Below are 17799 nucleotides of genomic sequence, written 5' to 3'. Positions count from 1 at the left end.
AATGCATATCTTGAAAGCAAGAAGTAATTATTCAACAGCTGAATATTTAGATATTCAACAAAACTATATCGTATTCAGCAAAATGAAATTCACAAGTATTTGGATAAACTAAATTTTCAGCATAGTAAATGAATAGGCTGAATATACTGTAAATCGACACTAACTACTCTGTGTATTTAACAGAAAGCACTTAAATTTGTATTGTCTTATGTTAATTATGAATTAAAAAAAATTGAAGATTTAAAATTTAGAATTACTGATTTTTCTCAAACTAACAACCAATCACAAAAGTCAAACTAAACAGAAGAACATTACAGTCACTGATCCTTAAACAAATTATTATGGAAATTTTTTAATTATCCTAATTAAATACATAATGTCTAATTTTTAATATAATCTATACTATACACTAAATTTGGTTGTAAATAAATTTCTTAATATCACTGCAGATTTTCAATAACACATGAAAAGGAATATATAATATTACAAAAGATGTGAGTTTTCAAAAGTACAAGATCTTGGTTACTATTCAAAATATAAGTGTTTCTTCAAAATTTTAAATTTATTTTTTCTAGAACATATTTAGAAACACTATCCTTTAAAAAATATATAAATTTTATGTATTAATTAAATTTCACATATGAATATAGGTTTTTGACATTTTCGACATTTTTGACAGTGAGGTTTTTGACGTGACGGTTTAAACCATGGTTTAAACTGTCAAAAACTGTCACATGTCAAAAACCTGCCAACCCTGGCAAGAAGGGAGTTCTTAGTCAGAAACTAGCTATTTTATCATGATCATGTAAAGTCATGTTATTAATGTATATAGTGCTTAAAAATATTTTTTGAGTGCTTAAAAGGTGCTTATTTTTTGCTGAAGGATTTGGCTATGCACCTTGAACTCTGTATTTTTGTTTTCTAGGTTGTATTTTAGAAGGACCAGATCCTACGAATTTGAAACCAGTTGTTGAGCAAGCAATGCCCATGTTCATAGAACTGATGGCAGATGAGAGTGTGGTTGTAAGGGACACAGTAGCTTGGACAATTGGAAGGGTTTGCGAACTCAATCCTGAAGCTGCAGTAAATGAAATATATTTAAGACCTCTTTTAGAAGCTTTGGTTAAAGGATTAACTGCCGAACCTAGAGTAGCTTCGAATGTTTGCTGGGTAAGTTTATATTATATTTCTATTTTGTTCCTAATCAGGGATCTGTCCAGTGCAAATTTACTACCGTTTAACGATACCTTCACAAATTCAACTTAAGGAAAAACGTTATTTTAAAAAAAGCAAGTTCTAAGATTTCCCACCTCCTTAAAATTTAATTGTTTGTATCGCACCATAAATATGAGTTTTTTAAAATGAAATGACGAGGTTGCCCCTGCTAGTAGGAAAGTCGAAGTTCAAACTATTATTTTAAACATTATTCTTACTTTATTCTGATAGACCTTTTTTTTTTTAATGAAACATTTTTTTTTCTGTGAACCTTTCTGTATGACCCAGTCTAAAATGTTCCCATAATGAAGATAACTTTTAGTGCTAGTACTGTTAAATGTATGTTTTTATTAAATTCAAGTTGAAATTTAACTTTGGACTATGAGTTTTTTGGTTTTTTGAATTAAGATACAATTTGAAGCCAATTAGCAAAACTGTTTTTGAACATATGGGAAAAATATATGTAGAAATTTACCAGTAATAAATTATTTTTATTTGTAGTATAACAATTTTTGAAATATTTTCTTATTTTACTATATTTTTGTGTTAATTTTTTACTATAATTTTTGTAAATTATTTCTAAATTTTCACAATAGGTACCTCTTGAAAAAAAAACTAGGCAGACCACTGCTAATGCTTTTGATTTTTCTTATACATATTTACATATTTATTTAAAAAATTTTAGGCTTTCAGTAGTTTGGCAGAAGCTGCGTATGAGGCTGCTGATGCAACTGATGAAAATCAAGAACCAAATACTTATTGTCTATCTGGATACTTTGAAGTGATTGTTTCTAAATTACTGGAAACAACGGAAAGGTAAAAAATCTTGAACTTACCGTTGTGATCATATGTATTTTTGTTGATGTAAAATCTTAGGTTAAGAGTTATTTACTCTATCACATTGTTGGCCCCCTAATTGACCTAAAATAATTTCCTTTGGTATGATACTATAATATATGGCTGAGTTTGATTATTATGGGTTAATTGTAAGGGTATATAGGAAGATAGGTTTATAAGAAGTAAAATATCACGCCATGTATGAATGCAGTGTATTAAGCAAGAATTTCTTCATTTTGGTATACTTTATTTAATATAACATACTATTATATATCTACATACATAGTTACGTGGTATATCAGAGATTGTGCTCCTGAAAAAAAAACTGATTTCTGGGTTTTTTGCTAATTATACTATTTTATTTAAAAATATTAGATCTAGAATTTACACTTGACATCGCTTTCATTTGCAAATATTTTTTTTTTTTTTTGGTAGAGTAATAAATGTGATTTGAAATAAAAGTAAACTTACACGTAATTATTCATTCAAATTATGATGCATATAATTTACTTCGAATGTCATGTTTTAACAATATTTGTGATTTAAATTTGTAAAGGTATTAATTTTTTGAAATGGGTTATTAACGATTTTACTCAATAAATTTTCCAGATTTTTGCGTTGGGCTTATAATCACCCTTGGTATATACTCTGGTATTTAAATATTGCTTGTTTACTTTTCATGCAAAAAATAAAATCCTGATATTGTTAAACTCTTATGGGTGGATATATCAATTTCAAATTTATTTGGAGAAAAAATAAAGATATACTTTTTTTTTTATTAAATTGTACAGTTATATAGAAAGTTATATTGAAAATTTCATATGGATTACATCTTTAAATTGGGGACATGTAATTTTAAAAGTAAAATATTTAACTATATATCTAATTTTAATGTTGCATCTTAATTTAGTAATAGTCGCTAGACCAATAAATTAAAATTGGTTAACATATTACTAAATTTTTTGTAAATACTGAAGTTTTAAATTGTGCTATTTTATGCTGAAAAATTCTTAAATTTGCATTCAAGGTTAGTACTAAAAATTAAACATGAATAATTAAAATGTTTCATTCAGTGACTTGCTTCATTTTATGTATACTAATTTCATATTTCAACATTTTATCTTTTTATGAAAGTAAAAAAGTATTTTATACTCAACTTCTTTTTTTAATAAAACATTTCTTTCAGACATTTTAAACAGCCAAAATGAAAAGCGTTTAAAAAAAATGAGGTTATCTTGCTGGTGACTAAAACTGAAAATATGCTCGAATATTTCTCTTGTGCTCAATTTCTTTCAAAATTCTTTCCCTATTTTCTGAAAACTGATAATACAGTTACGTAGACTTGTTAGCCAAACTGGATAGTATTTTACTTTCCTTGAGGGCTTCACTTGTTTTTGATTGATAATTTTAAAAATAATCCATCTAAAATGACAGGCTTTTCCCAAAAAGGGATTTATTACTGTTGCTATTCCCTTGCTTCAAAAATTATTTGTCTCGTTAAAACAGGGGGCGGTGGTCGTTCGTTTTCGGAACACATTCTACATACATGATTCTGATGCCATTTATAACCTATGACACCAAATAAAGTATCCCATTTTGCTCATTCAGTCCAAAATCTCTAGTGCGAGTATAAGTAGTTTGTGTTGGTATATGACTGTTTTAATATAAGTTAGTAAGATTTTTTTCTTATTGTCTTACAGACCAGATGGAAACCAAGCTAATTTAAGAAATGCTGCTTATGAAGCTCTCATGGAATTGGTTAAAAATAGTCCAAAAGACTGCTATGTATGGGTTCAAAAAACTACAATGATTATTTTAGAGCGATTGAATCATGTGTTAGCTTTAGAAGGCCACATTCAAAGTACATCAGATAGAGCACAATACAATGATTTGCAATCTTTGTTGTGTGCCACATTGCAGGTAAATTTATACTTAATTGTTTTTCTTGTTGAGTAATACCACTCAACAAAATAAATTATTTGTATTAATGTCTGACTTTTACTTAAAGAGTGTTCTTCGAAAAATGACTGAAGAAGACGCACCTAAAATTTCTGATGCCATAATGACTGCATTGTTGCAAATGTTCAGTTCCTCTAGTGGTAAATCTGGAGGTGTACAAGAAGATGCTCTGATGGCTGTGTCAATGCTTGTTGAAGGTAAGGATTTTATAGTTATAATTTTGCTTACATCAGAGATGATTGTGCGCTTGAAAAAAAAATCCGGATTTTTCGCTGTTTTTGAAATATTGATTATTTAAATTTATGAAGACATAAATTTTTTGAAGTGCGTTATTAATGATAATACTCTAGAAATTTTCCAGGTTTTTGAATTGGGCTTACAATCACCCCTGTTACATTAAGGAAGTATATTAAATTTATCAAGTTTTACATAATTTTGTTTTAACAATATGGTCAGTTATAGTATATATAATGATAGCTAGGTGTAGACTTAGATAAAATAAAAATCTTTCTGCACACATTAACTCTTGTAGTTTCTACCCTTTTGTCGCTACCTAATTTTGCGTAATTAGTTTGGCAATTATGTTTCTTTTTTTTTTTTAGAAATGTTTATTTTTTACAACTATATGCCGCATGGATGAGTTTAGTGTAAAATCAAAAAAGCTGAAAATAGAAATATAAAAATGTTATCTGCAAAAGCAATTTTTTAATTATTGGAAAGATATGTAAAATTTGAGCAACAAAAAAAAAGTGTGTAGGACGAATTTATCAACAGAATGTTATCAACGTTTTAATCAAAATTTCAATTCATGTACTTTATTTATTTAAAATGTGTGATTTTAAAATTACGTGAATATGAATGTTTGACTTTAAAATAAAGTGAATACGAGTTTCAATGTTCCATTTTAAAATCACCCAAATATGAATTCTGGTGTATATTTGCGAATCTTAGATCATGTAAATAGGGGTCGCAATGTACTATTTTAAATAAAGTAAATGCATTTTGTAATCTTGTTTGCACTGTTGGAAAAAAACATAAAAATCTTATTCGGGAATTTAAAAAAAAAAAGACTAACTCTCTCTAAAGGCGCTTTTTTTAAATTTTTTTTTTTCAATAGTTAACTAATTTTCCGAGGTGACAAATTATCAGCAAATGGAGTTTGTGTATATTATGCAGGTTGGGTTATTTATTTGATAACTCAAATGTCGTAGTACTAATTGTTTATTTCTAATTTTCAATAATTTCCATTATTGTATTTTCAAATTTTTTGTCACACGTTAGCATTTCACTTTGATCATAAAGACATCTTTCTTTTTGAATTACTGGTTTACTTAACAATTACTTTTTAAAATTGTAGTAAATTCAATATTTTGATTAACTTTTAAAAGCTGATAATTTTGCAGTTCTTCTAGTTGAAATTTAACTTTATTTAATAATGTAATTGCACAAGTATTTTATTGTTATGAGTCTAGTCTGTTTTCTTGCCATTCATCTGTCGGGGACTATGAGGTTGCATCATTTAAAGTAAAGGTGTGAGGTGAACATTTTAAACTAGATTTGTCAAGGGTCAACAGGAAAAGCCAAAAATTCCTCTCATTAGATGTTTAATGTTTTCTTTGTTTTCATGGTAGCAGATAACTGTGGCAGAAGGAATTCTTTAGATAAGATAAATAAACTATAAGATACGCAAACTATATTTTATGTTTATACTTAATTTCTGTTGAGATGAATATACATTGTTGTAATTAATTTAATACTAAAGTGTTTTATTGGAGTGACAGGTAAGCTCGTTAGTAAATGACATTTTGTGATGTAAATTATTTTCTATTAAAAAAGTTTGACACAGTTAAGTATCAAAATTAAGTCAGATAATTTTAATTTCACTAAGAAACATTTTTTGTTTAAGACAAATTCGCAAAAAGCAAAAATAAACGTATAGAAATAAAAGTTTTTGAAAAAATATTAGTGAAATCATTTATTATTTTTGCTGTTGACTGAATCAAAAATAGCTTAAGAAAAAAATCTTAAACACTAATAATGAGAGATTATGTCTAATATAATTTTTCAGAAATATTTTTAAGCACAAAGTAGATTAACCTTTATAATTAAATAAGGTATCATATAGCCATATCGTATCTTAATTCTTGATATTGAATAATAAACGTTGTATAGTAAACTATTGATTTATTTCTTTGAAATATTTTGATAGAAAAATACTTCTCCAACCGTATAAATTATTCAGTAAATGAGTAGTTACCTTATTTATGTAGAAATAGCTAATAATTAAGTGGAAAAACGTATAATTTAATACTTTATTTTTATTCCAGTTTTGGGAGAACAGTTCTTAAAATATATGGAAGCTTTCACACCATTTCTTGCTCTTGGGTTGAAAAACTTTGCTGAATATCAAGTAAGTTTGTCTGTGCATAATTCTCTAGAAATGTTTATGTAATCTATTCTTTTTTTTTTTTCTTTTTTTTTTTAAGTACTAAAACAGTTTATATGGGTGGTATTACATTAAAGACAACTGAATTTCCTGAATTATTTTAGAAAATATAACTTTAAACTGGAAAAGGGTAATTGGTTGCTAAAATATGGAACGGACAAAAGGATGGATAGACTTTAGATTGTCTATTTTTGATTGAAAGTTTATTGGGATAAATGTTTTATAATTTCTTATATTTATTTGTTTAATCCTCTGTCACCTAGGCTTGATAAAGTAGACTTGTCATGAATTTACTGTTTAATTACACTTTACACTGGTCACTTCTTAAGAATTCACTGAAGCATGGGGATTGCTGTTTTACCTGGAAATTATAAAGCAATAACTTTAATATCCAGGTTTTATTTTTGAGATAAAATGGAAATTGTTTTTTTTTTTTTAAATGAAGAAAATTCAGTTTTGGCATTCATTATTTTTCCGATTACTTCCCTTATATTTCATGCGTTGTTTCAATATTCGAATTTAAGTCATCACGTTTCGTTAAGTCATCACGTTTTGAAACGTTCGATTCGTGATGATTCCTTTATGATTCTTCATCATTTGATGGTTTATCTGCAATTCTTCAAGTTTTCGGCTCATTTTACATTTTTTCCTTGATTCCGCTGTTTTTATTAAGATGTTATGACATTTGTATTTTAAGTTATCGTTTTTGACGTATTTGATTCCATTGTAATTTTAATTATTTTGGTGGTAGTTTTTTAGGCAGTTATTATATTTTCAGTACTTATCACATGGTTTTTCAAGTCCTTATTATTTTCTGATCATTTTTTAACCTTTTCATCTCTTATTCCTCAACAGATGGTACTATTGCCAATACTGTAATATGTTGAGTGTTTGTAGTTAAAGTAATTATAAATAATGGTTTAAAAAAATCTTAATTAGATTAGGATTTATATATATATATATTTTTTACTTCGCCAAATGTTAGTACTACTTATATTATTTCCAATTTTGAATTTCTCTTTTTGACTTACAAGATCAAGCCTGATGTATCAAAACTTTACTCGTAGCCTAAGAAAGGTTGCTAGTAAAATCTGTTATTTTATTTCTTCAATGTTGGCAGGTATGCAAAACAATTGTTTGTGAAAAAGAATTCACAATCATTTTTATTAAGTGAAATGTTATGAAGTTGCTGTTTTTACAAATTATTTTATGGATTGGCTGTTTTTATAAATGGGAAATTTGTGAATGGGCTGATTTTTAGAATTTAAATGTTGTGAAGGCAGCAAAACTGCCATTATATGCACCTGGATCAACCCCTAATATCTTCCGAAAATGCAGAGATATATTTCTTTTTTTTTAAAAAATCCTTTATATTTATTTTATTTTATCATAGCATTTAAAGATAGTTGGAAAATGGTTACATAATTTACAAGTTCTTTTATTTCCCTGTATGTTTTTGCCGTCTTGTTTTCACTCTCAATTATGTTTATATCTCTAATTTATTTTTCGTTTTACATTAGAGTAAAAAAAATTGTGCTGTTTTTAATATTTTGTTCTTGTCTTATTTACTGTTTAATATATTCTATGTCTGTAAGATTCGAAGTTCATAAGCTTATTTTTTGTATAATTGATATTTTAAGTTTGACTGGTTTTAATTCCTATTAGTTGTAGCATTAATTTTATATTTAAATGAAAATTTTCAGAATACTTCACTGCATATTTTAACCATCACATTTACAGTACATACTGCAATATCAGACTAAGATTAGAATTTTTTTAAAAATATATCTGGAAAAGTCAGGGAATTGCATTCTATTTGAGTATCAGCCCTGTCTCAAGTTTTCAAGCCTAAACTCAATTCTGGTTGTTAGCAATTAGAAGTTTTACTCAATTTTTTCTTCTAAAAGTTTCTGTCAAATTTCCATTTTTTGCCCTTAATCCTTATAATTTGATGGTAAAAATACATATTTAAAAAAATAAAATTAATTATTTATGCAATTTTCTTTTCAAGTCCTAAGTAGTGGTTGGACAATTTTTTAACATGTCAACCGTTAAGTCTGATCTCACTATTTTAAACTTTTCTAAACTTTAATTAATTTTTTATTAAGGTTTTTGTCAAGAATAAATAAAATAAAAAATATTAAATTGATAGCTGTTTTTGTATATTTAATAAAATTGTTCTACTATCAAAAAATATTATGAGCTTGCAGATTCTTTTGGATTGTGTGCTTTCATGTTACTATGTATATTTGATTCTTCATTTAACAAGATTATGTTTTGATTAAGATTTTATAACATATTAAATAGAAATAATTTAAATGCACAGTTAATGATATTAACTGGATTTCTGCTTGATTTGAATGTCATTTAGCTATTACTAATAAATAAAAAATCACAAAAATGGAGTATCCCTGGAATATAATGTTCAGTTAATGAAATGCTCTTTTGAATTATCAATTCATAAAATGGATATCCAAGTAAATCATTTTATCATTTATCTACTCTTTTTAATTTTAAAGGTCTGCAGTGCTGCTGTAGGATTAACTGGAGATATTTGCCGAGCCTTATCAATAAAGGTTCTCCCTTACTGTGATGAAATTATGACAATGCTTCTAGAAAATTTATCAGTAAGTATGCAAGTTTGAATTAGTTAGTTTTCGTTTAAAAAATTTTTTTGATAATATAATTTCTGGATTAATAATTTGAATGAAATAATTACTGCTAGAGATGAAAAATTTTATTTTCAAAAAATAAGCGTAGTTTTGTTTGATATCAAACCCCATGAAATTGTCTGGTAAAAGTATCTGCAATGTTAGTTCTAACCAAACATTTGATGAACCCCTGATATCAATTTCTTGTGAGCTATTGATGCTGGTGTGGTCCTGTTGGGTGTCAAACATCACGAAATTGTCTAAAAAAAATAATGATAATGTCAGCTTAGACCAAAAATTGGTTAGACCTCTGATGTCTATCTCTCTGAAACTATGAACGGTGGTATAGTCTTGTTTGATATCAAATCTCATGATATTGTCTGAAAAAATATCTGCAATGTCTGTTAATGTTGCTATCTTAAATTAATTATTTTGTGAATCTTGGAGATTAGTAGCAATTTTATGTATGTTTAAACTCAAATTTATGTCAAATCCTGAGGGGGAATGTCAATATTCTTTTTCTCGACGATAAAATTTTGAATCATTCAAAACTTTTAGTTAGCAGCTATCATTTCATTACACATTTTATTTACCTATAATGCTGTACTTTTTATAATTAAAGAAAAAAAGAACCAACACTAAAAGATGAAGCATATTTGTCACTGATGCACAAGAACGGCAGTGTATCTATTAATAGAAGGTGACAAAAAAAAACAGGAATTTAACTAAATTTTACTATTAAACTCATTTACAAATTTTAACAGTTATAATTTCAGATTTGCTATTGGTAAGAGTTTAATTCATTGAAATTTCAATCTATGTAGCAATTTTGAAAGAGCCAACAGAATTCTTCATAAATTAAAAATTTTTTTGTTTGAACTAGGTTTTCTTTACCTAATCAAAAATTATCTAAAGAAATCTGGTATTTGCATTAAATCAGAGGTGCACAATAAATGGCCAGCAGGCCGAAAGATATTAAAGGATTTTTTTATAGTGTTTTGTAACAGTAAATTACTGATCTAAATCTAATTCACAGCCTTTAGGCAAGTAACAGAATGTGAGTTATGCAGTAGAATGTAATTACTTAATTAGTGGAAATACTCTAAAATAAAAGAAATTTTTAAATAAAAGCTTACCTTTAAAATTCATGTAAGTTACCTTTTTTCATATTCAAATATTTACCATAATTTACTTTGTAATCTAGTAAGTATGTTTGTTTAAATTTATTTGCATTATTTAATTTTATTATCTACACCAGGAAAAAAGATTCTATTATTTTAACTCATGCATATTACAGTACAGAACCTGTTATCCGGAAATCAGAAAACCGGAACGAAATTCGATAAATTTTCCTGCCAATTTTAAAAAATTTTTTTTTTCCTCATAAGATTTTAGGCTTTTTCTTTCTTTTTTGAAAGATTTTACCTTACCATCATTTTAGAAATAATCATTAGTGTATTACTTCACCGTTTTTTCTTCTTTTTAAGATTATTTGTAAATATTTNTTTAACAATAAAAAAACTGCTTTTTGTAGCGATTCAGAAAACCGGAAAAATCAGTTATGTGGAATAGCGATGGTTCCGATCGTTACGTATAATCGGTTCCCTACTATACTTTCAAACGGAATTTAATTCTTTCTGCATTTTCATAATTGCAGCATTATATTTATATTGGCCCCAAACACTGTTTTGTAGATTTTGTGGCAAGCTACCCAAAAATGGTTGTGCATCGATATATTAGATAGTATACTTTATAAACATTTTAGCCACTGCATCACTAGAAAAATTATTAATAAAATGAACTTTGATATTTGGTAATTGAGTTTAGATTTTTTTTTTGAATGAATAAAAATTAAGGTGGTTTTTTTTTTATTTAAAAAAATATCTAAGAGTCTTGTAAAATGTTTCTAAAGTACTGTAGAAATATTAATTGGATTTATTTTACATTGATATTGTAAACCATACTTTTGTTATATTTTGGCTGTTAATATTTTTCTTTAATTATAATAGTTTATCAATTTTAGAAATTTTAATTGTATGAGCTTGTCTGAAAAGTTTAGTTGGTGAAGGTATTAGTTGAAGTATCCAATAGTCCTTCTGCATAATATTTTGCTAAATATCATTTTTTGAACTTGTATTATTTTGCCTTTCAGAACACTGCTGTGAATCGCTCTGTGAAGCCTCAGATCTTATCAGTGTTTGGAGATGTAGCTCTAGCAATTGGAACACATTTTCAAAAATATTTAGTAATTGTTTTAGAAGCCTTGGCACAAGCCTCACAAACTCAAGCCGAGAAGGTATGCAGTTCCACCTTTTTTTAAAAATATATTTGTATAAGGCATCCAGTTTTAATGGAAGAATTATCATAGTATCATTTTAGTTTGTAGTAGAGTGTGCAGAAAAAAAAAAAAAAAGCCACCCTGAATAACTTTTGATCTAATGAACAGATCTTCATGTTCTGGAACACAATCTTAATGGTTCAAAGGGGTGACCTCAAATATGCTTATGAATAAGTGAAGACTATATTTTAAGTTACAAAATTGGGCACAAAAACTTTATCTGAATAAATAGACATTTTCCCTACAGATATGGATTTTTGACGCCCAAAATATCGGGGCTAGCTTCAATCTGAAAAATATGATCCCTATAGTTTGGTCAGGAGAGTGATCCAAAGTTTAGACCCCTTATTGTTAATTTTACTCTTTGCATATTTTGCCATATCTCTAGAACTTATGAAGAGAATTGAAAAAATTTTGCACCCAGCTATGAAATATTTTAAATTACATAATTTTACACTGCAAAATACAAAATTTGGGTGAAATTGGTTGAATAGCTCCTGATAAAGCTAATTTTTAATATACGACTTTTATAAAATTTGATTTCTCAAGAACTATTCAACTGATGGCTCAAATTTTATGTTTGGCCATGTAAAATTAGATACTTTAAAATGTAAAAAAAAATTTGTATGCTTCACAATTCAAAATTTTTCTCTTAGTATGTTTATTCAGAGAAAGTACGTATTTGTGTCTGATTTCGTAATTTAAAATATTGTCTGCATTTATTAGCATAATTGGTGTCACCGCTTCGAAGCATTAAGATAGTCCTAGAGCGTGAAGATCCAAAGTTTTCTTGCTTGTTTTCCACTGTAATACAACAGTTCGAAAATTGCAAAAAATTGATTTCATAAACTGATTGACAGTCCACAAATTGTGCTAAAGTTGTGCAAATACTTTAAAGAAAGATAAATAAATTTTATTAAATTTTCCTATCCTAAGTTAAAAACTTCGTAGCTATTTTTTTTGATAATCAAACTTTGGTTTGCTAATAATAAATAACTAGTTCAATCAATTAGAATTTTTGACCTTAAAAAGAGGAGGGTTAGTCACAATCTGGAAAATATGATCCCAATAGTTTAGTCAGGAGAACAGTTGTAAATGAACCATTTAACGTTAATTTTACTTTTTGCTTACACTGTTCGTACTTCAGATTTTGTGCGAAATTAAAAAATTTTTTTTTATCGAAAGATAGATCACTCATGGAGGTTAAGACTACTCAAATTCAGTATTCAATTCGAATTAAGGCTCCACAATTTTAATTTAATACCTGTATGTGTTTTTTTCCTCCTATTTTTCGGTAAATTCAATCATAATTTTTTGCGTGTTATATACCATATTGCGTAGTGTTTTTAAAAAGTACTTAAAGATGCTTATTTTCGATTTTCATTTTTTAAAAGCCTTTAAATGTGCTTTTTCTGTTGGGTCTTTTTAAAAAGTGCTTAATTTTCCCCTTTCGAAAATGAGATTTTTTTTCCTTTACCATGTACATAAGTGGTCTGTTGGTCTATAACTTATGAAAACTCCAATCATTTTACAGGTTTGATAAAATACTTGCAAGTTCGCGTGTGCGTATAGGCAGCTGGGTTCGGTGAGATTATTGCACTGTCATGTGCAACTCTGCTGCTTTTTGCAAGATATTCTCAATTTCAAGCTTCATTTTCGACCCTCTGAAATCGAACAGAAAAATCTCACAATAATTTTTTAATAATCAAGGAAAGAGTTTTGTCAAAACTAGTTATTTTATCATGATCACATAAAGTCTTTGAAAATTATTTTGCATTTTGTTAATGTTTATAGTGCTTAAAAAGTACTTAAAAGGTGCTTATTTTTTGTTGACAGATTTGGCTACGCACCCTGTATACCTATGTAAAGTTAAGGCATATACACCTTAAAATTGCGCTAATTTAAATTTTGTAAATGCTAACTCTTTATTTCTGTTTTATTATACTCCTGGTCCCTGATTGTTAGTTAGGAAAATAAACTCTCCTGAAAATATTTTATTCTGATTCTGTCTCTTAATATAAACATTTGTGCTGATCAACTATTGAAGGTTATGTCCTTGAAGCATTGAAATTAAGTTTTTGTGTGTGAAAATCTAATTTAAAGATCGAAAAATATTAAAGGTATGGTGTTAGCTTCTTTTTTTTGCAATAAAGAGTTGAGCTGCTTTAAAAAAATTGATAGTCTTATCTGAAATGTAAAAACTCTAGGTAGAATATAATTACTTTTCTTTCTCTAGAATGATTATGATATGATTGATTATGTTAACGAGCTTCGTGAAGGGTGCCTTGAAGCCTATACTGGTATTATTCAGGGATTGAAAGGTGATCAAAATACAACTACACCTAACAGTAAGTAAATATACTTCTGACAGTTATCTTGAAACATAAATTATTTCCTTACACATATTTGATTATTTATTCTGTGGTTTCAGGTGAAGTGAACTTAATGCAACCTCATGTTCCATATATTATGCAATTTATTACCCATATAGCACAAGATCCAGACCATTCTGATGGAACAATAGCTGCTAGTGCTGGTCTTATAGGGTAGGTTTCATATCTTTAAAAATGTCATTTTTTATGTTTATAGTACAGGAATCAATGACCTCCAAAAAACAGAAATTTAATTTTTTCTACCCTCTTTCTTAATTTTCAAAATTTCCAAAACTTAAATTTTTGGGGTGTCAAATTGGAGAAACCCCAAGCCGCCCGAATGATGGTCGGACTTGGGGGCAAACTTTTCCCTCTCAGCAGTAGCCTCCTGAGAAAATGGGTGGAGCTTTGGCAGGTACGCAGTTGCCTAGATAACAATTTCTGTTATAGAGCAGAAGGAGTTCTAAGCAGTTTCGACCGTCGATACTTAATTTATTTTGTTTGACTGATTTTCGGAATTTCAGATATTAGGGACTGCGCCGGAATCTGCTAAAATCGTTATTCTTATTTACTTGATTTAAAATTTCTATATCGCAGTTTGTATTTTCCATGATTTTAAAGTCCAACGTCGTGATTCATATGCACACTATTTTAAAATCCAACAGCGCGATTCATATTAACGCAATTTTAAAATCCAATGTCGCAATTCCTATTCACACGGTTTTAAAATCCAATATCAAGATTCTGGAAATAAGTAAGTGTTTCTTGAATTAGTTACTATAAAGATGTGATATTCTTAATTAGTAAGTAATTGACTGTCACGGCTTTCTTTAATTGCTTAATTTTCTTTAATATAGTGATGGTCAAAATTTTGAAATTATATTTAAGAAAGATTTAAATTTCACTGTCTAAATGCTTCTGCCACTTTAAATATTAAATAAAAATCTCCCAGCAGAGTTAAAAGTTGCTTTTATATATCTCAGCAATATCACAGTATTATATAGAACAATTCCCCTTCCTCCCAGTGACTGTGTTGTAAAAGTTCAGCTTTCTTTTCAAAGTCAAATTTTTTTCTTCTCTTTATGCCGATTATCTTTCGACCCAGGCGGGTTTGAAAACTAGAAGGTCATGCAATATCGCGATTCATATTAACAATATTTTAAAATAAAGAAAATTGAGCAATATTACAGTTCTTCTAAGAAGTAAGTTTTTTCTTGAATTAGTTACTATAAAGGTGTGATATTTTCATTAGTAAGTAATTTAATTGAAACTGTTAGCTCAAAAAAATTTTGTTAAATGTAAAACATGTATGGTTTATAACTTGATATTTTGTTTATTCACTTAATCATAATTACTCCCTGATTGACTTATGCTTTGTGTTTCTATTTTTACTTTTGAGAAGTTGACAGTTATGAATTGATGTGTTAAAAATTGTTTTCTAAATTTTTATTTCTATGTTCTAGTGATTTGTGCTTGGCATTTGGACAGATAATGTTAAGAGATGTAGATAATGAAGTTATAAGTGAACTATTAACTAAAGGCAGACGCTCAAAAACTAGTAAAACAAAAACATTAGCAACATGGGCCTCTAAAGAAATAAGAAAATTGAAAAATGCTGCATCATCGTGGTAAGTGTTTTGTAAATGTTGATTTTTACTACATTCTAATTATAATCTACTCAGAAAAAAAATCTGATTGCAGACCAGTGACTTAATTTTTAGTTATTTATTTTGACCCTTTAACGCCTTTTTTGCTCTTCTGTTTAATAGAAGGGACAAAATTTGAGTTTCAGTTTTATTTGTTATCAACCTAAACTTTTTATGGAAATTTCTTTGAAAAAATTAGTAAATAGATTTGAAAGAAATCTTGAATTGTCATGCTAAATGACGAGAAAACAAAATATCTCTTATACCAAAAAGGGAATTAAAGAAAATTCATTAATTGTTTTATTCATTAATTGTTCCGTAAGCGTGAAAGGGTTAAGATCAGATTATTATGGCACTCATAATCTAATGTTTTAATGTAACATTGCATGTTATTATAAAAAAAAACAACATTAAAAGCAATTTATAAGAAGTATGAGTTATATGTTAATTAAATTATAGTTAAAAGGTAGATTTAAGAAAAAATTAGCTTGTAAGATCTTAATAGGTGGTTATGAGAACTGGTTCCATCAATCTAATCAGTACTCCAGAGTCAAGTAACAACTGATTAGTTAACATTACCCCAGTTATTAGAGAAATTAACATTACCCCAATTTTAATTACTTCCTAAGTCAAGTGAAGCCTATGTATATATTAGAAGATAAAAATAATCTGATAGATCACTAGCCCGCTTTAATAATTAGCTTTCATACAATCTTGTTAAAAATGTTTATTAAAAGAGTGTTTGTTTTCAGATTTCCATATGGTTGACAGTACAGTTAACCCAATAATTCTGTGCTGTCGTGTGAAAGTTTTAATCTTATGGCTGTCGCAAGAATGCGTTAATGAGAAGCCAAGCGCAATTAGTGTTTGACAAGAGAGAAAGAGCGAGCGCGTGAAAGTGTGCGTGTGTGCTCCATCTTTCACACCAGTATGATTCGTCAGTCTCTTTCCGTAAAAACTTCCAAGCCTGCCAAGCTTCTTCATCCATAGCCAGCAACAGTTCTATTGGAGATTTCCTCATTCAAACAGCAATGTAGAAAACTTCTCAACTCGGCCCTGTGCCAGACTCATTTTAGAAAGTGCCCGTCGTGTCATAAGTGAATTTTTCACCTCGGTGTCTTTCTTACCTTTGTCATTTCTCCGCTTGGGAGACAGGCTGCTGCATCTGTGATGTAATATCAAAAGTGGGTGTTTTAAAACAAAAATGAAACCTACATTGATTTTCTTTAGGAATTAACCAAAAAAAAAAAAATAATATATATGGCAACTTATGAAGTTGTTAATTTTGGGAAGTGCCTTTGTACTGAGGTGTGTTTGACTGTTTAGGTCCAAACCTCAAAATGCTTTTTAAAAAGCCAAATTCTGTTATCTTTGGCTGATAAAGTTGAGCAATTTGTCTGCTCTTTATATAATGCTGATTGAATAGGAGTTATTGCTGTTGAAGAACAAGGGTAACCAAGAGTGTTGTATTTTAATATGAATTTAAATTGTTACATAGCTTTACATTTAAAGTGTTCTACAGTATTTGAAATTATTTTTGGCAGCTTTATTTTTTGAAACAGTTCCTGTTTTCAGAAGAAAATAATGCGGTTTAGTTAAACATATTAAAAACAAAATATTTTAGGCCATAAGTGCCCAACATTGCCATTTTTATTGCAAATTTTATACAGTTACCCTTGTTTTTGTGCAATTGCTGGGATTATATAAGTTGTGAATAATTTTCTGTATAAAATTGTAATTTTTTTAAAAAAAAACTTTAAAAATCATTAGTTGACTTTAACATGCATAGTTCATTATTGCTTTATATTGGGACAGCCAAAATTATCATAGTCATTTGTTCCCGATATTTTATTGCTGTGATGTTATATATTTCTAATTATACATTTTTCATTCTGTCTGTATCTTACGTTGGTGTGAATATTAATTTTCAACAATATTTTCTTTTTGTAAATTCTTACTTTGTTATTGTAATTTTTTTTAAAACTTCTCAGGCTTATCTAATCATTCATGTGTGAGTGGTGTGTATGTAAAAATGTTTTCTTTTTCCACTTCCTAATTCCATATTTGAATATGTGACCAATAAAAAAAATTAGCTCAAAAAGTTTCCATATTTTTTCCTCACACATATAAAGAATTATGTTTCATTTCAAATTGGATTCTGCAAAGCAAAAATTGAAAAATAACTTCTAAAAAACTGATTTATGAAAAGAAATTTAAATAAAAATTTATTTCAGAAATTAAAAGAAAAGAAATATTAACTAACCTTGTAAAATGAATGTGCTTCTTTTACTTTAGCTGGACTGCAGAAATAGGGTACAACACTGAATCTTAAAAT

The 17799-nt window shown here is 28.0% G+C and overlaps 1 protein-coding gene across 2 annotated transcripts in view; it reads left to right on the top strand.

The window, feature by feature from the left end:
• Positions 1-17565, top strand: part of LOC107447827 (Importin subunit beta Fs(2)Ket) — a 37779-nt gene extending 20214 nt beyond the window's left edge. Inside the window, exons 10-20 of one of the 2 annotated variants that reach the window (XM_043041885.2) lie at positions 926-1170; positions 1901-2031; positions 3753-3972; positions 4061-4208; positions 6339-6421; positions 8977-9084; positions 11261-11404; positions 13683-13794; positions 13878-13992; positions 15282-15446; positions 16217-17565. In XM_043041885.2, the coding sequence (XP_042897819.1) occupies positions 926-1170; positions 1901-2031; positions 3753-3972; positions 4061-4208; positions 6339-6421; positions 8977-9084; positions 11261-11404; positions 13683-13794; positions 13878-13992; positions 15282-15446; position 16217 (1472 nt within the window). In that variant the 3' untranslated portion in view covers positions 16218-17565. Of the gene's footprint in view, positions 1-925; positions 1171-1900; positions 2032-3752; positions 3973-4060; positions 4209-6338; positions 6422-8976; positions 9085-11260; positions 11405-13682; positions 13795-13877; positions 13993-15281; positions 15451-16216 lie in introns of those variants that run through there. The other variant, XM_043041884.2, reaches the window with a different exon arrangement.
• The last annotated feature ends 234 nt before the right edge of the window (positions 17566-17799 follow it).

Source organism: Parasteatoda tepidariorum, chromosome 7, assembly GCF_043381705.1.
Source record: "Parasteatoda tepidariorum isolate YZ-2023 chromosome 7, CAS_Ptep_4.0, whole genome shotgun sequence".
Lineage (NCBI taxonomy): Eukaryota > Metazoa > Arthropoda > Arachnida > Araneae > Theridiidae > Parasteatoda > Parasteatoda tepidariorum.
The sequence above is the reverse complement of the archived record's forward strand: the minus strand, read 5'-3'. Positions and strand labels throughout refer to the sequence as shown.